This window comes from Marmota monax, unplaced genomic scaffold (assembly GCF_021218885.2).
Source record: "Marmota monax isolate L192 unplaced genomic scaffold, Marmota_monax_Labrador192_F-V1.1 WCK01_AAM20220418_F8-fsc00010, whole genome shotgun sequence".
Classification (NCBI taxonomy): domain Eukaryota; kingdom Metazoa; phylum Chordata; class Mammalia; order Rodentia; family Sciuridae; genus Marmota; species Marmota monax.
In genome coordinates, this window is record NW_026692321.1 from 28,023,664 (window position 1) to 28,048,548 (window position 24,885).

The 24,885-nt window shown below is 39.8% G+C and overlaps 1 protein-coding gene across 1 annotated transcript in view; it reads left to right on the forward strand.

Moving 5' to 3' along the window:
* The first annotated feature begins 3,085 nt into the window (after positions 1–3,085).
* Qpct (glutaminyl-peptide cyclotransferase) overlaps positions 3,086–24,885 on the forward strand; it is a 29,988-nt gene continuing 8,188 nt past the window's right edge. The window contains exons 1-4 of the mRNA XM_046441664.2: positions 3,086–3,309; positions 10,488–10,634; positions 16,657–16,935; positions 23,863–24,039. Coding sequence (XP_046297620.1) covers positions 3,187–3,309; positions 10,488–10,634; positions 16,657–16,935; positions 23,863–24,039 — 726 coding nt within the window. The 5' untranslated portion in view covers positions 3,086–3,186. The remainder of the gene's footprint in view (positions 3,310–10,487; positions 10,635–16,656; positions 16,936–23,862; positions 24,040–24,885) is intronic.

Genomic DNA, 24,885 nt, shown 5'->3' on the forward strand with positions numbered 1-24,885 from the left:
TGCTTAAGGTCTCACTAAGTTGCTGAGAGTCCAAGTTGATTACTTGCTGAGGTTGGCCTCAAATTTGTGATCCCCCTACTTCAGTCTCCTAAATTGCTGGGATTACGGGTATGTGCCATCTTGCCTAGGGATCACTGCATAGACAACTGATTTATTTCCATGATAAAAAGCAGAGCCTGGGACTTTAATTAAAGTGTAAAAGTTATTGGTTATATCCCATTGAAAGAGTTTTAGGGCAGCAAAAATTGGCCTAGGGAAAAAATAGCAGATATAAGGGATTTCTATAAGTTTCTAGAATAAAGGAGAAAAGAATAGAAAAATGAGTGAAGGAAAATGGAAGAAGGATATTTAGACACAGAAATGTGAAAATAAGAAAGGTAGGGATATCTACAGTTGGGTTGGGTAAATTGATCAGCCTCACTATGTGAAATATTTTAGTTTGTATGAGATCTGTCATATAGATGCATTTGTGGTGCTTTACCACAAAATGAATTGCTCAGACCTGCCTTCAGGGAAAGACTGCTCTGGCTGTTGAGTGTGGCTGGGTGCAACTTACTTGGCAGCAGAGATATTAAAGGGAAATCCCTCTATCTGGCAGGAAGATAAAACCCCAATCATTTTGGCCATCACAGGACAGGCTATTTAAATCCCATAGCTCCCTCTGAGGTTGAGTGAGGCTGTGGGGCCCACTTCCCTGCTAACCTGTCCCTCATTCTGTTCCTCCTTCTTCCCACAGGTGTCTGTCCCAGAGGTACTTCCTAATTCACATCTGCTTGCTAAACTGTTTCAGATTCTGTTTTTTGTAAATCTCAACTGCAATAGCATCTTACTTACTTAAATGTATCTCAAATTAGAGAACTCTAGGGAATAGAAAATCATTGTCAAGTAACTTGTTAAAATTTTAGCTCAAGCCAGAGCTTGGTGGCACTCACCTGTGATCCCTGTGGTTTGGGAGGTTGAGGCTGGAGGATCATGAGTTCAAAAACAGCCTTAGGAATAGTGAGGCACTAAGCAACTCAGTGAGACTCTGTCTCTAAATAAAATACAAAAAGGGGTGGGGATGTGGCTCAGTGGTTGAGTGCCCCTGAGTTTAAACCCTGGTGCCCCACCCACCAAAAAATAAAATCTCCAGCAACTGGGGAGGCTGAGGCAGGAGGATCATAAGTTTGAGGGTAACCTGGGCAAATTAGCAAGACCCTGTCTCAAAATAAAGAATATAAGAACTGGGGATATAGTTTAATGGCAGAGTACTCCTAGGTTCATGCTCCTATTAAAAAAAAGGCAGCAAGTTCAACTTTTCCCGTATTTTTTGTTTTGAGTTGTTTATATTTAGCATAATATTATATTCACATTTTGATTCATCTAGGTTTGCCATTTACACCCCTTTTCTTATAAAAATCATACTGTGAAAATATAAAAAGGTAATAATAGGTTAAGAAAACTAGGTTCTTTATTACCACTCTGGAAATCCTCTTTTTCAAGGCTAGCTTAAGCATCAAGAGAGGAAATATATTGGGATGTGTAATAATGATTTAATTCTGAACATTGGACCAATAGAAAGTTCTGAAGTGATTCAATTATCTCTATTACATACTGATATTCTTTATTACATACTGTTCCTGTATGTAATAAAGAAACTATTTGTGTTATTTAAGCCTGTATATTTTTGTCACTCAAACTCTTGGACAAGAATTAGATTAACAGGACTGGGGTTAAGGCTCAGAGGTAGAGCCCTCACCTAGTATGCATGAGGCACTGGGTTCCATCCTCAGCACCACATAAAAATAAAATAAAGATATTGTGTCCACCTATAACTAAAAAAAGAACTAGATTAGCAATCTTGATCTAAGAAAAGGAGGTACTTCTATGCTGTCTTCCCTTCCAGTTCCAGATGGGGGCAGGACAGTGTATATTCCCCAGCCAGTCCTCTGTATTTAAAAACTGACCTGTAGCCAAGCCTGGGCAAATAGAGTGGATGGGTCTTGTAGCAGTGCTTATTATCTTCCAATACTTGCTCTAATTTGTAGGAAATAGTTTTCTTTTTTTTTTTTTTTCAACATCCCTTTTCTGATTTTTTTCGGGGAACTCTGTTGCTGGAAGATGACTCAGGAGAGACCAAGCCCTAAACCTCACTGTGGCCGAAAAAGAGGACTCTTTATTTAGTACAGATGCTTTTTTTTCTGGAGGGGGTGGGTACCAGGGATTGAACTCAGGGGCATTCGACCATTGAGGCACATCCCTAGCCCTATTTTGTATTTTATTTAGAGACAGAGTCTCACTGAGTTGCTTAGTGCCTCGCTTTTGCTGAGACTGGCTTTCACCTCCTGATCTTCCTGCCTCAGCCTCCCCAGCAGCTGAGATTACAGATGTGCACCATTTCCCCGGCCAGATGCATTTTTTTTTTCTGAGTATTTTTGATTTATGATTGGTTGAATCCTGGGATGCAGAACCCATGGAAATAGAGGAACAATTGTAAATAAAATTGTTTTTGTGTTTTCCTTTTGGAGGCATACACTAGAGAAGATTGAGAGCCTCCATATATTCTAGAATTTATATATTTCATATAATTACTTCAACCATACTTCTCAATTTGGATGTACGTATCTCACAAGGCAGGCAACTATTTGTGAGAAAAGATAAAGATGCACTGTTATAAATATTTATTCTTGAGGGTTCCAGTTCAGGCTTTCTCCAGGGGGTTCAGTTTCCTCATCTGTCAAATGGGATTAGTAGATTAGAGGATCACGGAAAAGGTAGTAGAACAAGGCCTGGTACAGAATATTCAGTAAATGTTTTCTTAAAGAGCTTCAGAAAAAAACACTTCCTAAGCCCCAAGGTCTGATGAACCCTTTCTCCCTTTCTCTTCCCTGCATGGCACTGAAGATCATAAAAAGGCTCTTCCATGTCTCTTCCTTCCTTCCTTGCATCCTCTCCAAGACAAAGAAGTGGCCTTCTTTGTTCCCTCGGATTCGGAAGCTTGTGTCACCCAGGGCAGCCCAGCCCCCTGGTTTGCTAAGGTCTGGGGGAGGAGGGCTGCGGCTGCGGCCTGCGTTGCGCAGCTGGAGGCGATGGGAAGGCGGGCGCAGTGGACCCAAGGGTGGAGAAGGGGGAAGGCGACGGACGCGCGTTCTCGGGCTCGTGACCGCCGGCGGCCCGGGCAACCCGCGCCTACACAGCTTTCGAGAGATGGCAGGCGGCAGTGACCGGCGCGTCGTGGGCACCCTCCACCTGCTGCTACTGCTGCTGGCCCCCCTGCCCCTGGCAGCCCGTGCTTACAGTCGGGCCCCAATTGCCTGGACCCAAGAGAAGGTGAGGGTCTGTTTCTGCGTAATTGTACCTGAGTGGCTCTTGGCGGGTGCCGGGACCCGGGGCTCGGCCAACCCTACATAGGCAAAGTGGGAGGCAGGGCAGAGCTGCGTCCCGGGCTCAGGAGCCGGCGCCCCAACACAGCGGCCCCGGGGAGTTGGGAATGCGTCCTCGCCAGGGTGCTTCAGCTGGCCCCGGGGCTGCTTAGCAGACGTCGGGGGTGGGGGGGTGGGGGCCTGGGTGATGTCACTGGCTTCCCCTCGACTGCGGTCTAATGGGCGTGCTGATAGGCACAGGGAGTGTGTATTGTCCGCGGTGGGCAAGCAGCAAACGAGGGCACATCGCGACCCTGGAGGCCAGCAGTCTTGGCGCACCAGGGCCGCCAGGGTGCCAGGGTGCTGGGAACGCTTGGGGATGTGCCCTCAGCTCACCATTCTGCATCTCCAAGGATGCGCTCCTAGCGTTGAAGTTTCCCTGCCATCTCAGGACCTACGTGTGTTGTTTTAGATTTATTAAGCCGAGCAACTCTAAGGAAAGGAGAACCTTAACTGAAATTCCACTTTACGATTTTTTTTTTCCCTTAAAAGAGGGTACATGCTGTTTTCAGGGAAACACATCTAGTTGTAGTGGAATTCTCATATAGGAACTTATGGTGAAAGTGATTTGTAATTCCTTCTCTGTGAAGTAAATAGATTCACAATTACTTCCTTTTCTTGCGTTAACAGTTTTGAAATCATGAAGTTGCTGAGGGCTCGTGTGAATGTTAATGGCATTGGAGTGAAACGGTATACTTTTAAAGAAATTACAAAAAGCAGCAAAGTGGAGTGATATGAACTTTTTCAATATTATTGAACAGCTCTTCCAAATGCTTTCTGAACGCCTGTGTCTACTCAAACTTTTGAAATGCAGGGCACATTGGTGACTGCTCGCTCCCACACTAACACATGCATATGTATGAGAATAGCCCACTTTAGTCCTGATCAGGCTTAATCAGCTTCACCCTACACCAGGCACCCACTTATCTAGGGAGACCAGCAGCCACAGGGAACCTGATGGGGGTGAGAGGGAGGTCAACTCCAGTCATTTCAAGGAAAAAAACTTCCCACTGGGGTTGGCTAGAAGTGATGCCCATGAAGAAGACCATTAAATTACATGCAAAATTCTCATATTCATTACTCCTCTGGGAATACCTTATGGGTCAGACATGGGGAAGGGGATATTAATAACCAGAATGTGGGGCCATACCAGATGTGTAAGACACATCTAAATAAATGAGAATGAGATGGAAACTGTTAGAACTAGCTGTTCAGAAGGGATCATTTGTAGGCATGTGTAAGCAGGGGGTATTTGTGGGTAGGAGAAGGTGCTGTGTGATTCTTAAAATGTTTTAAGTTAATGAGAATTTAACTTTTGAGAAATGTCTTTAATGCATGAGTTCCTACTAAGTTTGTATTAAGAAGCTTTTAATCACTGTTCCATTGGGAAACTGAATAGTTTCAAGTGGCATAAGCACATGAAGCAAATGATATAAGTAAATGACAATCAACCGTGACATTTCCACATTTCTAGCCCCCCTCCCTTGTGCTGTAGGCCTTCATAAAGTCTTCCAGGCAACCAGCTACAGCTTGCAGCCTGGTGATGACTCAGTTCACTCTAAAATACATGCCTTCCTGCTTTTTATGACATTTGGATATTTTAATCATGTGAGGTGTGCCCTTGGTACACTGGTTTGCCAACAGGAGAGGTGTGGTAAAGAAAGCATCGATTTCTAAATCTATTTCCTTTGTTTTGAAATAAAGGTGTGTCTCTTTCAGTGGCATCTAATATGTAAAAACAGATCAACAATGGTGTATGGTTGTGTATAGAAGACCATGATCTGGTTATTTGAAACCTGGAAACAATTTTTCCATGGAAACAGTATCATAAATCTTTAAACTCCCAAGTGGGTCCACGCATATATAATTAGGGAGGATGAAGAGGCATGGTTATTTCTTTTTCTTTTTACAGTACCAATCTTTTTTTTTTTTTTTTTTAATTTCAGCTAATGTTTATTTGGCCTGTGTGGAGCATAATACTTTCATGAACAGCACCAATCATTAAAAAGAATTTTTTTTGAGTTGCCAACCCTCCTGCTTCAGCCTGCAGAATAGCTGGGATTATATATTATGCCACTGTGCCCAGCTAAAAGGTAGATTTTTTTTTTGAAGATGGGAACCACATACAGGATAATTGGCATCACCTAGGATGCCTACTCCAGAGTGGGCTTTGGAAAACTGTTAAATGTTTTCTATAGCATTTTATATTCTTCTGCTTATGGATCCATATGTATTTTAATTTTTTGGGTACTGGGGATTGAAATTGGGCACTTTGCCACTGAGCTACATATCCAGCTCTTTTTGTTTTTTATTTTTGAGACAGGGTTTCACTAAGTTACTGAGGGCCTTACTAAGAGGCTGAGGCTGGCCTTGAACTTGCAATCCTCCTGCTTCAGCCTCTCCAGTTGCTGGGATTTTACAGGAGTACACTACCATGCCTGGCCAGAACTGCATGTATTTTAAATCTTTAGGGTTTCTCTCCTCCATTACCCTAAGACCTTAGTCATCCACCCTTCCACCTGCATGAGTCTTCTGGAAGCAACCATGGAGACACCAAGGCAGGGACAGGGAGCTCAGTGGTAGGCTGGGTGTTGACAGAGGGAAAAAGAACACATCCTTTTGGAACCTCTCCTGTTTTGTGGGTAAGTACTATAATACCCATTTACACATTAGAAACCTTTTCTTAGACACTGCTAATAAATGAGGAAGCTGGGAATTGACCTTCAATTGTTGTTTTTAAAGCCTGCTCTGCTCTAATTTTAAGAAGGGACTGCTTGCATTTTAAAAAGACAGATGTTATCTCATTCACTTCCCAACTCTTTCCCAGCTGCGTTTGTAATGTCAGTGGCATGTAACACACAGAAGTTCAATAAGTGCTGGCTGAGTTAAATTTGCAGGCAGACAGAAGTGTTAATCTGAGGGCTGGCTGGAGCCCTCCTATAGGTTGGAAGCTTGACTTGAATTGGTGGCATGTCTATGAGGATTTCCCCTTAATTCAGTGGTTTGGAACCTCAACTTACGCTGCAAGCTGGGCCAACTCTCCAAATTATGTAACTAAACCCCTCTCTGACTTAGCACCATGTGATTAGCAGAGAGGAGATGCTTCAGGATAGCTGGTTCACACTTTTTTTTTTTAGCTAAAAGATTCTTGTCACCCAGAGCAGACTTATTGTCCTTTCTGCCTGGATGAAAAGACAAGGCCGGGACTGTAATAGAACCTTGCTCCTCTGAGAATGCCTGCACCAATGGAAATTGTCTAAGTGACTTTAAACTGAAATGAACCTAGAATAACTTGGGGTTTGCATTTACTGCTGGGCTCAACTCTGTTTTTGCCTCTGTTACTGTCTTCCCACTGAGTGCACCCTTTTTCCCCCTCAAGTTTCTCCTCTTATTTGGTCTTTTCATCTGCACGTAGGTGTTTATATTTATGGAGTTCTGAGACTAAGACTCCTTAATAATTGAATGTATATGCTATTTAGAGTGGGAAGGTCAGATGCTCTTCCATACGGGGTTTAATAATAGATGAGTCTAAGTAATAAACTAAGTGTAGCTATTTTACCTTTTCTATTCTGCACTGACTGGGAAGCTTGTATCTCTGTGAGTCAATAGGACATCTTTTTTTTTTAAATATTTATTTATTAGCTTTAGGTGGACACAATATCTTTTATCTTTTTTTATTTTTATGTGGTGCTGAGGATCGAACCCAGTGCCTCACGCATGCCAGGCAAGCGTGCTACTACTTGAGCCATATCCCCAGCCGCAATAGGATATCTTTGCTCCCAGAGAGGCAGGGAGGAAGAGGACCCTTTACGGAAGTACATTAATGAATTGCTTGATCTCTGGAGGTTAAGGAGCACACATTAGTCTCTGGATTCATGAGTGTCTATATAAAAATTTATATATATATATTTGTAGACGAAACACAGCTGAAAAATAGCACCCCCAAAATTATATATGGGGGTGCTATTTTTCAGCTGTGTTTCGTCTACAAATATGCCTTACAGTTAGAGACATTGAAGGAATATTTCGCTTCTGTTTTTTCATAAGTCTCATAAGAACTTTTTCAAGCCTCTGTAAATCACTCATTTAAACATGAACTTGATTTTCTTTCACTGTGAATGTGAAGCGCAGGAATGAAGGACCTTGAGCACGATGACCAGGTAGGCTCTGGGCTAGAGTTAAGATAGTAAATAGAAAACAAGATACTCACTAGTCAAACAGCAACACAACAGTTTTTGACTGTCACTCTGACCGCCCTGGGCCAACCTAGATCAAAATTGGCGGAAACATCTACATTCCGAAATGCAAAATGAATGAAACCCGCTAACATTGAACCATGTGACCTCCTGGCTCCTCGGCAGGTAGCCTCTTGTGTGTCCTGTCTTTATACTTGCTTGTGTATTTGACTGAGTTGATGTTTTTGATGACAAAGATGCAAATTTTACTTTATTAACATATAAACACATTCTTAATGAAGACAGTTTTAGAAAGATAGTTCACCTATTGATTCCTTATTTGATGAATTTGCCCAACATTTTTTGAATGCTTAATATGAACCAGCCCCTTGAGTGGCTATGGAGAGGAAGAGAGAGGTAAATAAGACAGTTCAACCCTCATGCAGCTAATATTTCATACAGGGTGTATGAATAAAGATATTAACTCACAGGAGGAGGCCTTTACACCATAGCCAGAGCGGGTAGAATTTTGTCAGGTGAAGAGGAAGAAAAGTAGCCTGAAGTGGCACTGCTGGTCGAAGGCCCCAAGGGAGCAGAGCCTCAGAGTGTTTTGAGGCCTGTAGGGAGGCCAGTGACCAAAGCCCAGTGAGGCGCCCAGTACAAGGGGCTTGTAAGGCAGTGGGAGAGACAGGCAGGCTCCTGTTGGGAGGTTAAGTATTACGTAACCATGGAAGTCCTAAGACCTCTTGCCTCTATTTTCTTCTTTTTCCATTTCCATTGTTTTGTCTTTTAGCTTTAGCTTTTTTCTTCAAGTGCTATTTTGAGACATGATGACTTAGACCCTGGAGATACCAAGATGGCAGTGACAGATCTATTAAGAAAACATACCTAAAAATGTGTTACTAATAAACAAACAGAAACCTGAAGACATTCAGGCACAGCAACAGCATTCAGGAGTAAACTGGAGTACATAGATGAGGCAGAGCACAGGATTGATCGGAGCCCACAGGCCAGGGATCTCTACATGGACTTGCCTGTAGCTCTCCTATAGCTTTGGGTAACAAGCTGATTTCTATGAACCTCAGTTTCCCCTCATTTATAAATCAAGGAGGTTGGGCTAGATCATCTGTAAGTGGCTTTTTCAGTTCTAACATTCTATCCCTCTTTAGTGTTTGATAGAAGATAATAAAATAGAACTAAAACATTGAATAGTTACAATGATAGTATACATATATTAGCTAACTTAATTCTATTTAGCCTAGAATGTAGATGTTATTGCCTCCATTGTATAGATGAGGAAATGGACCCTTAAGGAGGTTAAGTATCCTGGCCAGAATTACAGCATGTTAAACAGAGGATGTTGAGTTGAGAGGATATGTCTGATCCAACAGCTGTGCTCTTTTGCATGATAAATACCAGAGACTGGCCATCTCACAGTGTAGAGAAATCTAAGTAATTAGGCAATAAGCATTTTCTAATTCCACAGTTTCTCACCAGTCACACGCAGTAATTCATCTGGAGTGAAACTATCTGCATGATTATTTCAACATATCCAACTTTACTGGTACAGGAAGGAACTGTAACTAGACAAGTCTCCCTCAATTTCTCTTTTACATTCCAAAGAACTCAGTATCCTTATGTCACTCTTATCATTCCCCTCAGGGAAGAAGTCATCTGATCCATCATCCACTTCCCTTTGAAGAGGAGTGTAACACATTCCATCATTGAGTAATAAACATACAATGTATGAATGATTCATCATTCCCATTATCATAAGAAAATATGGCATGTGTGAAGTCACACCAAAGATGCAAATTTGAATGTGAAGTTTATTTAGCTTTTTAAGTTTCGTTTTTAATATATAAGTGTACCTAAGAGTGTGAATGTCAATAGAATATTAAAATAATTTTAATTGCATTTTTTTTTAAAGTTTACTATTTAGCAGATTGTAGGATCATCAAGCTTGGATTGAAAGGAATGGCAACAATATCTGAATCAGTGCTGTTTAATAGAAACAGATAATGATGTGTTCATATGTAATTTTTAAATTTTCTGGTAACTACATTACAAAAGTAAAAAGACAACAAATGAAATTAATTTTAATAATGTACTATAAATTATGCATGACATAATTTACCTTTTTTTATACTGTCTTCAAAATCCAGAGTTGATATTATACAAAGCATATCCTGATTTGACTAGCTACATTTCAAGTCCTTCTTAGTCATATGTGGCTAGTGGCTCTCATGATGGATAGTGTGGATTTAGATCAAATTCTTTTATTAGTTTTTCTGGGGGAAGGAGAAGTTAAGAAACTTACCCAAGGTCATGCACCTATGAATGACAGCTGGAAGCTTTTGAATACAGCCTCTCTGGTTTGTGACAATACTTATTCTGTAACAACACTGCTTTTTATATGTGCTAGCAAAGCATATTGTTTTGTTGACTGTAGTTTTCTTAAGAGACCGTTTATTTATTTATTTATTTATTTATTAGTTATAGAGGGACACAATACCTTTATTTATTTATTTTTGTGTGGTGCTGAGAATTGAACCCAGTGCCTTACACGTAGGAAGCAGGAGCCCCTCCATAACTGATATTTTTAAACCTAGTTTTACAAAACAATTGTTCAGACATCATTCAAATTTATACAGGTAATAGGTGTGAAACAGTAATTCCCAGGTTAAAAGCATTCTGACAATTTTGTTTTTAAAAAAAGCTGTCAAACTTTTTTTTTTTTAACTTTGTGAATGGAAGAGGCCAATTTCTTAGTTGAGTAGTTTGATTTACCCATGTCATATGATATAAAAATATTCTTTTATTTTGAGAGTTAATGCAATTATTTGCGAATGTGTCAGTCTGTCTTAAATATAAAGTGATAGCCAGTTAAGCAATTTCATTTGATCCTCAGAATTACCACCAACCAGCCATTTTGAATTCATCGTCTCTTCGGCAAGTTGCAGAAGGCACCAGTATTTCTCAAATGTGGCAAAATGATCTACGACCATTGCTCATAGAGCGATATCCGGGATCCCCTGGAAGCTATGCGGCTCGGCAGGTAAGAAGATGATGTACGAATCTAAAGGTTGTTAAATATTTAGTTTTCCAATAAGGGATGATGTCATGGCTGAAGTTCTGAAGTATTTAATGCTCAGATTTGTCACTTCATTACTCATTGTCATAGAAATGTCTTTTGAATTAAGCAAAACATGTTTTTCTCCATAGATCTTTGTGTGAAATCTAGGTCTGAAGTATCAGCTCTTGACCATTTCAATAACATGCCCAAGGCTCCTAACCCTTAAACCCAACATCAGCAACTTTTGCCAGTCCTTTCCTAACAGCTCTGGGCAAAGAGTGAGTCACTGTATTGTCAGTTGTCAGTCATCTTTCTTTCCCCTTAGGGAAATTGCTTTCTCCTCTGAGGCAGTGATGAGCTACTTTTTCTAGAGTAGTGCTTCTCAAACTTCTGACTTTGACCCACAGTGAAAGTATTTTTTTTTTTTACATTTTATACATACAAACATAAAGATATGTGTAGCTGAAACCAATGTTTTGTGAGAAATGCTCATTCTCATTACCTGTAATACACCGGGATATTGTTAATTTCTGTTTTGCTAATTTAAAAAAAATACTGGTCATGACCCACTAAACTGATGTTAGGATTCACTAATCTTACCACTGCTGTTTGGCAGACTCTGCTGTGAAGGGTGGAATTAGAATTTTATCTGGGCTAGACCTTGAATTTCTCTTTGCCTCCGTATTGTATGTCTTCTTAAGCAATCTGAAATCCCACCTCTGAATATCTGCTTTTTCAAACTAGTTCCATCTTGAGGGACATCTTGATAAGGAATGGGACTGGCCCCTCTAATCTTCCTCTAAAACTACTCCACCTGCCCTGCACTGCTCAGGGCAAAGACCTTGATACCAGCTGCCCAGAGAGACTTGCAAGGTCCACTTTGTGGCTTTGGGCTCTTCCTTTCTTACCCCTTTCTGCCCCATTAGTCTTACAGGACAGCTATGTATCTGTTGCCCCACCAGCCTCTTGTCTTCGTCCAATCAGCTCTTCTTGTCTTAAGGAATTAGATGGTGGAGACAGACGGTAAAAGGACCTTGGTACTTTCTAACCTTTAGGCAGACAGAGGAACAACAGTGATGATGATTGACTTCCACTGAGCACTTTTATATTTCATTCAGTCTTCAAAACAATGCCACCTGTGGGTGCCATTATTATCCCAAAGCTATGGATTTAAAAAGACCAGAGGTTTAGGTAAATGAATTAATTTGCTTAAGGTTATGCGTGTACTAGTGATGAAATCAGAATCTGGACCCAAATGTGCTTGACTTCTCCATCCTATCACTCGAGAGCTGAGAGGAACCAATTCTGTGGTAGGCGTACTTAAACAGTTCCAGCTCTGGGTCTTCTCAAATCCAAGTTGGAGTGTGAGGTACATACCATTCATTTCAACAGTGTTCTCTGGACCTCATCTCCCAAGCATTTTCTTAAAAGGTCAAGGCAATCACTTGTGCTTTCCAAAACCCTCAGTTCTTCGCTAGAAAAAAACATAGGTCTATGGTGCTCACTTGATTCAACCTTTTTCATTTTCCCACACTATTTGCTCAGAAGGCTGTTTATGCCTGGAAACACATGTATACTTTAGGTCTGAATTCCTTGCCTATGGGTTGTAAAAGTCAACAAACACAGTGAGTTACAAAATACATATTCATTTAAAAGTTTTTAAATCCACAGTATTATTTTCCACTGCTCCTAGGGGTGGAGGCAAAGGAATAATTGACTGACGTTGTTTTAGAATGTGTTGGGAATGAGGCTGGGCTGTCCATGCAGACGGCTGATGGAGCAATAAATCACAACAGGATGGTTGTGTTAGAAATTTCACTTAAGAGATTCAGTTTTATAATTTTTTTGAGAAGCAAAATCACCTTTAATTTTTAGAGACCTATCCCCTACATTGTAAAAGACAAAGGGCATCCCCTTTTTAAAATGAGGTAGATGACAGAGTAATTATGAGGGCACTACACTAATAACCTTAATTTGATTAGGATTAGAGTCTTTCACTTGGAACTGAATTTAGACAAGAATTTTAGCATTTTTTTTCCTTTTGAGGCCTTTTTGAGAGCTAGATCAGAAGTTTTATAACTCACAAAGCTACAAGGTTATAACTAGAGAAGATTCTCAAATCTGAAAAACTGTGGACTTGATATAATATTGGTTAATGAATTAACTTTTGCAGTTATCAATAAAGATATGCATTGCTATGCATTCTTTTTCAGGATAGGAGAATATTTTGGGGGATCACATGTTACAATCTACATTTTCATGGTCTTTAATCAGTGACTCTAAAACTGCCTATAGGATTATTAGAATATTTTTATTTGAGGAAATAACTTGTTTATAGAATAACTAATGTGAAGGCATTGAATTTTGAAGTAGTCAGTGATTTTTATCTAAGGTTGGAATAAAAAATAACTTAAAAAGCAGAATGATAAGGCCTCCTGATGGAGCAAGAAATATCCTTTGTCCTAAAGAAGCAAACCAGAAGAGTCAGGACCCAACCATTGTGCTGAGAAAAGCCTGGCCTGTGGAGAAGCCACATGTGAGGTACTCTGGTCAATGGTCCATCTTATCTGGTTTTTAGTCATCCAAGTCCAGGCAGCACTCATAAAAGTGAAGAATTCTGCACCTCACTGTTCCAGCCCCTAGGTGTTTGAGGCTCTTCAGAGGAGACCCCAGACATGGTGGGGTCTTCTCCTCTATCTGAATTCCTGCCCACAGAACCTATGACCTTAATAAAATGATTTTAAAAAAATGTCAAAACAACCACCATACAAAAAAGAATCAGTATCTAAAAATCCCCCAAAGGTGCACAGTGCTTCTGAGACACCAAACTGAACGTACCCAGTGGTGTGGGTATTCCAGTGTCCACCCTCAGGCACTGTGTGAAGGGCCTGTGTGGAGGGCCTTCAGCTTGCAACCTCACACTTATTTCAGGTACATCCAAGAAGATGTACCTGAAGTTCACAGGGGCAGAGTGCAGTACCTGACAACAGTGTTTGTAGACTTAGTACAAATACTGGAGAATCTGCTTCCTCCATAAAATTATGGTCTAGTGATGACATTGTTCCTCAAAATCTGAAAATTAGAATTTAAGTTTAATTAAAATTAGACCCAGGATCATCCACTAATGTTAACTTAGAATTAATCCGCCTGTTACCCTATCTGGAAGTAGAATGTCATCTACTAGGCTCCTTACCAGACATTAAGGGGCCAGCCTTTCATCCCTGGAGACTTGTAGTGGGAACTTGCAGACTAAGTCTGAAAGTCAGAAGTACAACCACCAGGGTGGTTGGTGACCTAATCAGATTTTGCAGCCAATTTGATTGTTTATAAATATTATTTGTCTCAGTTGCTAAGATAAATACAAATATTTACATTGAATGCAAAAAGGTTCCTTCAGGAAGAACTCTTTTAGAGCATTTGCTATTTTTTTTTTTTGTGTGTGTGTATTTTAGTATCCATGTAGACATCAGAAATTATGGCCCAGACCTGGTTAGTAGTTGATAAATGAGTTTGTGTGCAAGGCTTCTGAACAATGCTAACAGATTAAACTTTTAAAAATCCCAGTTCATTCTTTAGGCTACTCTTCGTGTCAAAGAAGCCATTTTTATGGAGCAGTTTATCATCTGGATACCAGATGTTCTGGAGTATATATATATATATATATATATATATATATATACAAACACACACACATACACACACACATATACATTCTGGAGTTTGTGTGTGTGTATATATATATGTATATACACACATATATATATATATATATATATATATATACATACTTTTTTTAAGATGATCTCTTCTATGGAAAAATATTTTTTATATTCTAGGGGTAAACTCATTTTCATATGTACAAAAGCTTATCTTAGCTGCACAGTTTTTTCTCTCCATTCAAAGAGTTAGGTTCTGTATTATATAATTTTATATATTCTTATTGCATCTACCCCAATTTATTTTTACAGTCAACCCATAGCCTTCTGTAAGCAAAGCACAGTGCTAAGAATTTTTGTGGAGAATTACAAAATAAGTGAAACATGAATGCTGATTTCAAAAAGGTTATGAGCATTTCTTTTGCTGATATAAAAAGATAACATGTAAACTTGTATAGAAAGAATAAGCTTTGGAACCCTAACCATAACCCTAACCCTAACACTAACCCCAACCCTAAACCTAACATTAAAAATAACACCCTAAAAAAAAAAAAGAAAAAGAAAGAAAGAATAAGCTTTGACAGTGACAATGTTCTTTAGGCCACCACCCACCCACTATAAAAAGGAAGGAGTGAATGAATTGCTGAGAATCTTGTTTATTTGGTCTGTTTAGGACTGATTATAGAATCAGTATCTTACCCCTGTTAAGTTCCCTTTCTCTGGAAGCTTCCTGCAATAGTTTTTCCAAAGCCCTTGCCTACGTGTCATGTCACATTAGCAAGCAGCAGGCCACATAAGACTTGGCTAGCATAGAAAAATCCTATGTTTCCTTGGGGAATACACCCTTCCCATTTGTTTTCAATTATTTTAAGTTATTTGTTCATCCTCTCAAGGTCTATCCCTTCTGGATGTTAATTGTGGGACAAATTGTTAGTTATTTTGATTGTTAGTTTGTCATTTTGAGTTTTTAAAAAAATAACTTATAAACATGTATATAATATTTGAAAGAAAGAAAAATAATATAGTAAGAAAAATGACGCAAGGGGAAAATAAGGACAGGAAAGGGCAAATGAAATAGCAATAAACTTACCCATTCTTCTCACACCACAAATTTTAGGTCCTTAAAGCAGACACTTCCAGGGTCCTTTCTCCATCTGCTCCTTCTTCCCAGTAGTCACTACGTTGCTCATAAGGCCCAAGGTGGGCAAGAGAGCGTGGAAAGAGATTCTTTTCTATTTTTCCCAGCACTAGCAATGGGTCTGGACCTGTCTTGGATGCAGATGGAAAGCTTCTTCTTCTCCTTCTTTTTTTTTTTTTTTAAATACATTTATTTATTTGGTGCTGAGGATTGAACTCAGGGCCTTGCCCGTGCTAGGTGAGCTCTCTACCACTGAGCCACACCCCAGACACCGCCCCCCCCCAAAGCTTCTTGATATGTAACATGGATCAGAGTTGCTTATTGATTCTTACAGTGGTTAGGGGCTTCAACTATCCCCGACCCATTCCCTTGTTATGAGCTCTTTCTCCGTGACCCTTGGCAGGTGGGTGTCAATTATCTTCAGTTAATATTCATTACAAAGGAAACATTTGCTGGCCCTGGGGCACATGCTATGCATTTGAGACAAAAACAGCTACCTTTAGGGATTCCTAGCTTCAAAGAGCTTAGAGACCTGTAGGACCTTGATATATACGATTTCTCAATCATGCCTTCTTAGACTCTTAGAAATATTAAAAGTTGACTTTTAAAAAAATTTTTTTTTGGTTGTAGATGGACTCAATACCTTTATTTTATTTCTTTATGTGGTGCTGAGGATTGAACCCAGTGTCTCATGCATGCCAGGCAAGCACTCAACCACCGAGCCACAACCCCAACCCCTTAAAACTTGACTTTAATACTTCTGAACCAGCTGCCTCCATCCTAATGTGTAGATATGTTTATGATACATTGTTAAGTGAGGAATGCAACAGGGCTGAGTAATGTGTAAAGTAGGATTCTTTTCATATAAAATGAACAACCCTCTGGCAGATGTATCCGTTGGTGTGCTAACAGGTTCATATAAGCAAGGAGAAGCTATGTTGAAAGACCTACAGCAAACTATTAACACTGGTTAGTATTAACAATTGGCTGGGATTGATTGATAGAAGGAAGATTAGGGGAGAGGGAGAGGATGAGTTTGTTCTTTAAATAGGAAAATGGCTAAGGATTATAAGAGCAATTAATAGCAATGTTTTACTACTATTAATAAGCACAATGAATGTGTACTGAAATCTATCACATAAAACTTTAAAAACATAATTAATAAATGAAAACTGTTTAGATCTGAAATTTTGGTTTTTGTTTTGATCAGCACATCCTGCAGCGAATTCAGAGACTTCAGGCCGACTGGGTCTTGGAAGTAGACACCTTTCTGAGTAAGACGCCCCTTGGGTACCGGTCTTTCTCAAATATCATCAGCACCCTTAACCCTACTGCTAAACGACATTTGGTCCTTGCCTGCCACTACGACTCCAAGTATTTTCCCCATTGGGACCACAGAGTGTTTGTGGGAGCCACTGATTCAGCTGTGCCGTGTGCAATGATTCTGGAACTTGCTCGAGCCTTAGACAAGAGACTTCTTTCCTTGAAGGTATCTACTTTCCTTTTGTTGACTCCTAGGATAACATATATTAGCAGTAACTCTGAGTGAACTCTGGAATCCTTGGGGAAGTGAGAAGGCCATTTGGAAATTGAAACTTTTTGGAATATTTTTGTATTTTGTTTCAAAATGATATGAGTTTGAAGCAATATTCGTTGGAAGATGACATGATTCAAATTGTCAGTGATGGATAATAAGCCTAAGATATGTGACAGTACATTCATTAATTGGCTCCTGATTTGCCATCCTTGAGTACATATTAAATTAAATGCAACATTTCTTTACAAATAATGAAGAAGGAGGAAGGTTAGTACAGGCCCAAATATAAGAATTTTGTTATATAATAAACTATGTTTATTTCTTATTTATACAGTGATGAAACATCACAACCTTCTGATTTGAGAGATGGTGGGTCTTGAGTTGGGGGAAGGGAGCTGCAGGGACGTGGTTCTAAAGTAGAGTGGGTAATTCAGACATATCGAGATGAAAAGCATGAAGCAGAAATGCATTATTGCTATTATCTCTGAATCTCAGCTCAATTTTATGTAGCATAGCAGAGCTTTTGTTATCCTCCCAGCTCAAAGTACTTTGGGGACTCTCAGATGTTATTTCAGTCTCTGTGTTCTCAGGGGCTATTGGAAAAAAGTGCTAAACTAGATGAAGACATTTTGTTCTGATATCACTCATAACCAAGTAAACACAACAAAGCAAAAACAAAAAACTTTGTTCATGGGCAAAAAATATCTTTTCTTCCCCCAGAGCTTTATGAAGGGTCCAACCTTTGATACAATGGGTATAAAGAAGTAAAAGGTTTATCTTGTAATGGAAGTAATAGAGATATTTGGTTCTATTTTTGTGGATGTCCTGAACTTGAAGAAAGCAAGGATTGTTTATACTCTCTCAGTATTCGTTTCTCTGGGTTTTTTTTTTCCATCTTATTTTGTTTTCTGAACCTTCTATGATGCTTTTATCCCATGTTCTGCCCTGCTTTTCACATGTGCTTTTCCCCAGCAATGGGTGAGGGAATTCAGAAGCTGATATAATAGCTTAATTTTTCATATTTGTATTTCTAGTGTAAGGACATGAAATGAAGCGTTATGTAAAGGCACGGTTTTGTTTAGCTGGTGTGTTTTCTCTTGGTGAGCAGCTTTACCTTTTGCCACATAGCTCACACATGTTTTTGGTGACCAGAAATAAAAAGTACTGAATGAATTGTTGGATGAGGATTGCCATTTAAAAATTTGAGTCACCATGTACGTTCTCTTCTTTGCCTTTTCTATTAGAGGTAAAGGGTGATGTGGAGGATTTTTTAAAAATTTTTTTGACTGTACACTTGGAGAGCATCAAATTTATTCTTCCAGTTATATTTTAACTAAATTATCATTAAGGTCTTATTCTAAGTTCTTCAGCCATCATATATTGGGCCGGTGATGGTGGGAAGTGACCTGGGAGATGGCAATTCTTGGCAGCCCTTCCCATCTCCAGTAATAGGATTGTAATTACATATCCACATCTTTTGCCTGTGACTTTGCTGTGTCCTCCCTTGTAGCAAGTTACACTTCCTCGTCCTTTGGCTCTGGATTTGGTTATTGACTTGCTTTTGTCAGTGGGTTGTTAGTAGATATGCCATGAGGCTGGGAATGTGCTTGCTATTTTGTGTCCTTCTTTGCTGTCACCCTGAGAAGATCAGACTCTGGCTGGCCTTCCAGTTCTAGCAGGAGGATCAGAGACACACATAGAGCAGAGGAAACCTCACTGAATGCAGGGTGAAACAGAGCTACTCCAGCCCAACCCACTGTAGGCTTGTTGTTCCCTGGCTGACTCATGGAAGATATGTCCCAGGAGCATTTATAATTATTGTGTTTAATCCATTGAGTTTGGGGTGACTTGTTATACTTTGTTACTGTGGCATTAGCTTAATCTCTTAATTGGGGATGGCTGCAGATAATTCACCAACCATGTGAACCCTGATAACTAGGCATTTATAATATTTTCATGAAGACCTGCACAAATCAGGCCACAAAGATTCTTCTAGCTCCAAGGTACAAGCTAAGTTACTAGAAATGGAAGGCCATTGTTATTTTTCTGTCATTCCTGAAAAGAAGCAAAAAGAGCAGGTGGCCTCATGGGACTCAGGGTCAGTGTCCACAACAGTCTACTCCTGCCTAAATGAACTTGTACTAAGAGAACAGAATGAAAGTAAGTCACTGCTCTGATTGTTGGAATCACCCTGTTGTTGAAATTTCAGTGAGGCACCCAAAGCTTTAAGCCTGCAGAAGATGGACACTACCTCCTGGAACTGCCCCCATGCTCTGGAATTATGCTGTTTGATTTGGAGCTAGAACTTTGGAAGCATTAAAAGTTCTTTAAATAGCCGGAAGCTTAGAATGTCTCTTCTGAAGAATACATCTTGCATCTTTGCCAATGAGAAAATCTATTTGGCTGCTTGGTACTTATTAAATCCTGAGTGCATGTATGTTGCACAGCTACATCCTCTGCTTAGTGCTATCAGGAGTTTTGGAGGTTTAAAATGAAATGAAATTTGTGGGCTAACTAAGGAGCAACATTAAGATGATCAAAATGTTTGGCAACAGATAACTTAGTTTTCAGATGATGAAGACACTTTCTTCTCTTTTTTTATGAGAGCACCCTAAAAACAATAAGAACAATTCCACCATTGAAGAAAGTAGGGCACACATATTAACAGAAACCACAACATGAAGGTAGAAGTGGATGGAGATGGCAAATGACACATCAGAATCGGGAGAGAATCAGATGAAGCCAGCTGGTCTCCTGATGAAATCCTGGAACGAGTCAGGAATTGGAGGAATGATGTTCTTAGGGAGGCAGAGGTGAGGCAGGGAGCTGGTGCAGAGAGTTTATAAATCCATATAAGGAACACTCAAATTTTACATTCCTGATTCATACCAGCAGATAGGGTAGGTGAGCGCCCCAGGGCACCTCTGAGAAGATGAGAGAATGTTTTCTAAAGAAATTGAATCAAGGAGATTCTGGACTTGGGGACATCAGATATAGACAAGAGCAGTAATGAGGTGCCACAGGGAAATCCGGGAGATTAAGTGAACATTTCTATATTTTGAACAATGAGATGGTCAGTCTTTTACCCATTTCCAGAACCCGATAACCAGCAGCCAGCAGATACCCACCAGATAGGAAACTGGAGGATTGGAGAATGTGGATCACCTTATGTCACAGAGAGGGACATTTGGGGATTCTCAATAAAAACACTTCATGGGTGCTAGATTATGCTGCAGCAAAGCTAACCGATTTGTGTCTCTAACCAGTGTTTCAGTGTTTATTCTTTAATATGAATAAACACAAAGGATGACCAGACATTTGAGAACAGTCTCCATCATGAAAGAAAAAAAAAGCAAAATAAATAATAAAAACTGAAAAAATGAAGTTGGAGGAAATAGAATAGTATAAGGAGCAGAAGATGACCCAACACTATTTTCAATATCCTTAGAGAGAGTAGTTACATCCATGAAACAAAACCAGAATGCATAATAACAGAACAATCACAGAGTAAGAAAAGGCTCTTGAGAATTAAAAATACTATTTAAATATTTTAAAAAAATATTTATTTTTTGATTATAGTTGGACACAATATCTTTATTTTATTTTATTTTTATGTGGTGCTGAGGATCGAACCCAGGGCCTCGAATGGGCTAGGCAAGCACTCTATTGCTGAGCCACAATCCCAGTCCCTATTTTAAATATTAATTTAAATACAATTGCAATGGTGTACACCTGTAATCCCAGTGACTTGGGAGGCCAAGGCAGGAGGATTGCAGGTTCAAGGTCAGCCTCAGCAACTCATCGAGACCTGTCTCAAAATAAAAAAACAAAAAAGGCTGGGGATGTAGCTTGGAGACAAACTATCCCTGGGTGCTTTAATTCCCAATACAAAACAAACAAAAAACTATTTTAAAACATCAGTAAAAGGGTTGGATTCTAAAGTAGAAGAACTATCTTTTCTAGAACGAAGAACAGTAAGAAAAGAGATAATGAATACTTCTGGAGAATCATTCCAGGAATTCCAATAGATCATATAAAAGTAGAATGAGAATGGCATTTGACTTCTCAGTAGAAATCATGGGAGCTAGAAGACCATGAAATTGGGCCTTGAATATTTTAAATAGAAATAATTTGCATTGCAGAATCCTCATATCCAGCCAAATCAAATATGACAACAGAATGAAGATATTTTCATTTGTGTAAAGGCTCAAGAATGTTCACTCCTATGTACTGTTTCATTTTAAAAGTTCCTTAAAAGACGTGCTCCAGGAAAATAATTGAAAAAAAAAAAAAGAAGAAGAAGAAGAAGTCATGGGATCTGGTTTCTGGGGCCATATAGGAGAGGCAGAGGGAGTCCCTTAGGGCATAATTGTTGTGCCCTGTTTTTTCAGTCCAAAATCTGGCTTATAACTTTTCATTGTGTAAATCATTGCATGGTTGTGATTCTGTTCATCATACCATTTTGAAGGTAACCAGAGCAGCAATGTATTCACCAGTGGCGCATGGTTGCACATTTTTCTTCTCGGGAACTGCAAGCCTGTGAGCTGAGAATTTGGTGCACTATTGATATATTTCTGAAAACTGACTTGTGTGGTTAGTTTAAAGTGCTGTGGTACTAGTGGTAAACACATCTTGTCTAAGTGGCACTGAGAAAAGTGCATCACATAACAAAACCAGTGATAGCCATGCAGACTCTTTGGCCACAGATTAAATTTTGTTAAATTTAATTCTTTGCAACACTGTAGTAAATTTTCTCAAGTGTAGTATTTTGACTATAATGCACAAATCAATGACAATCAATATGTCACTTCTTTTTCAGACTGGAAATATGTTTGCTAAATTGTCATGAAGAAATGTGTGCCAATTTGGACTCTTCAGTTTTAATATATAGTCATAAATACTCTGTGCATCCTAATCTTGCGTCATAGACAGTTTAGTAATAAGTGATTTTTAAGTAATACTGGCATAATTTAAAAAAAATTTACACAGTGGTCATACCCCCCACTTTTTTTCCAAAAAATATTTCTGTTTTTTTTTTTTTTGGCACAAAATCTGTGATGATTATGTGGTAAAATACAGTATGAAGGCTGAGAGTTGACTTTTAGACTTAGCCATGTAGAGGTGATAGTGTCCTCGACAAGAGCAGTGTTAGTAGATGGAGGAGATAAAGCCTCATTGGGGTAGGTTTAAGAATAGGAATTGGAGACAGTGAAAATAGATAAACTCTGTCAAGGAGTTTTTCTGTAAAAAGGCTTAAAAATGGGGGTGGAAATAGTGGGGCCAAATATTTTAAGATGATAGTTGCAAATGTGTATTTTCAGGTTGATGGGGATTATCCAGCAGGAATAGAAACATTGATGATGTAGGAGAAATGGTATTTTTGGAGTGATGTCCTTGAACAAATGAGAGGGGATAGGATTTAGAGCACACATGGAGAGACTGGCATCTAATATGAGCACTGCAGGAAGAAATCAAGGTCATCAGTTGGGAGTGAGCTCGGCTGAGGTTTTGCAGGTCAGGGAGAGGAGGAATGTGAAAAGCCAGCAGAGTATGAGGGTGAATGAGCCAAGAACAGTGTGACTGAAGCTCACATGACACGCCAACTTGAGGTTTGTGGTCATGAATTTTAAGCAAGACCAAACAGTGTGGTTGGTTCAGCTCCATGAGAGCAGGCACAAGGTAGGTAAAGAATTGGACGTAATGTTTTGCCAGGAAGGTCTGACCAGGCAGAGAGAGGCAAGGGAGCAATTAGAATGATGTACTGGAGTTTAAGCTGAATGTGGATTGAAGTGAGAATATCATGGGGGCCAAGGGCTGTGAAAAGGTAAACAATTCAGTATGAGTGATTTCAGTGGGGTTGAAGGATTGTGGGGATTTCAGGACCAGAAGGACTAACCCAAAAGGTAAAAGTTGTCCAAGAGTGTAAAGTGTAAAGTGGATCAGAATCCTATTCACCTTCTTGGCCTGCTCAAATACTGTCTCTTTTATAATGCTTTCCTTGATGTCCCAAGGATTTTTGTCTCTCACTCTATCCAGTTTTCTGAGGACTTATATTACACTTGTGGCTCTTGGCACATTTTACCATGCTTATGAACTTATTTTATCTCTCCTAACCCAACTAAAGTGTGGGCTGTTTAAAGGAAAGCCTATAATTTTTCTTAGTGTCCCTATAACATTCCTAGGGCAGATTCTTGAATGTAGGTTCAATAAAAAATTGCAGAGTTCAGTAAGGTGAGAGGCAAGAAAGATGTGCATTTATTTCAATCTGTGTTCCCCAGGAAACACATTCTGATGTGGAGTTTAGCATTCAGGTCATTTATGAGGGAGGATGAACACTGGCAGGGAAAAGATATGGAACTGGACAGGGAAGAAGCCAAGCTGCGGTGTGCCAATCTCTGAGGCGCTCTAGAGGCACAACCACCATTAGGGAGCCCTTCACACCTGTTTAGGCCAGTTACAGGATGTAGGACTAGCCCAGAATGGGCAACCCAGGCAGTCCTTGAAGCTGCTGACAGCTCCCCCAGCAACTGGGGTATCATGTCCCCCTGAAGGGGAACTGGTGGCCTATCACAGGGTTCATCACAGCAGTTCCATAGTTTCACAATTCTCTGGGGAGTAAAAACAAATGTAAGACTTCTATTTTCAGAGGGACAGAGAGAAGGTGAGATTTATATGAGTGTAGATCATGGGAAATGTGATGATTTTTGGAGAGGAAGTGGTGTGAAATAAAATTTGGCATCATTTCACTTGCTTTGGTATCTTTCTTTCTTTATGGCATGTCTGTTTTTTTCTCAGTTAATAAGAAAGAGTGCTGTTTTTTATTTTATTTTTTTAATCATCACAGCATTTTCGTTCTCGTTTTATTGCTCTTTTTGCCAGAATGCCTTTGACTCCAAGCCAGATCTCTCACTCCAGCTAATTTTCTTTGATGGGGAAGAGGCATTCCTTCACTGGTCTCCTCAAGACTCTCTGTATGGGTCTCAGCACTTAGCTCTGAAGATGGCGTCAACCTCACACCCACCTGGAGCAGGAGACACCAACCAACTGCATGGCATGGTGAGTCTGGATGATTTCCATGGAGCTGCAGCTCAGGCTCTGCCTCTAAAGAAAAGGTTGCTAAAGCCAAGTAAAGACCTAAAAGTGCCATGAAATCCCTGGAGTAGAGTGTTTATCATAGAACATTCCTTGGCAGGCGTTGGGTTTTTGAGGAATCCCAGAGCTACGAAAAATGATTCTGGGTTAGAAGCCATGTTTGACCGAGCTTAATTAAAATGATGTAAAAAATCAGATTCAGGAATCATCAGATTCAATTTGGTTTAAGGGCAGCACGGTCTTCAAATAGTGTATGGAGGTAGAGAGAGCAAATTCCTTCTTTGAAGCCTTTGTAAAGGCAATGGAAGCTGGTGTCCTGGGAAATGGGGTAAGGGGAGGATGGGGATGAGGAATTTCTCAGTGTCATGAAAACATTGTCATCATTGTAGTGGGCATATGATATTTTCATGTGTTGGTTTGATTGTGGCATTTTTGACATGAGGGTTGGGGACATTTTGATGCTGCCTTAAAACCCTGCTACCCTAGCAGGAAATGGACCCAACACCCAGCCTCATTTTCTCATTCGTATTCCTGAGTTCACATTCCATCCCTAATCCCTCACCCCCTATTCCTGAATCCTTTCCTGACTCTGACACTCTTCCCATATTTATCTTTACTCAGTTCTCAAGACTTCACTAACTCCACCTTGGGACCTTGTGTTACTTCATTCTTCCCAGGATGCTTCATTCATCCCTAATCCTCATACCATGCATAAATGATAACCTGTTCCTAAACTCTCCACTGGCCTTCACCATAGGAGTCTAAGTGGTCACATTTAATGTCTTCTATGACTAACATACCTTAAGTTTG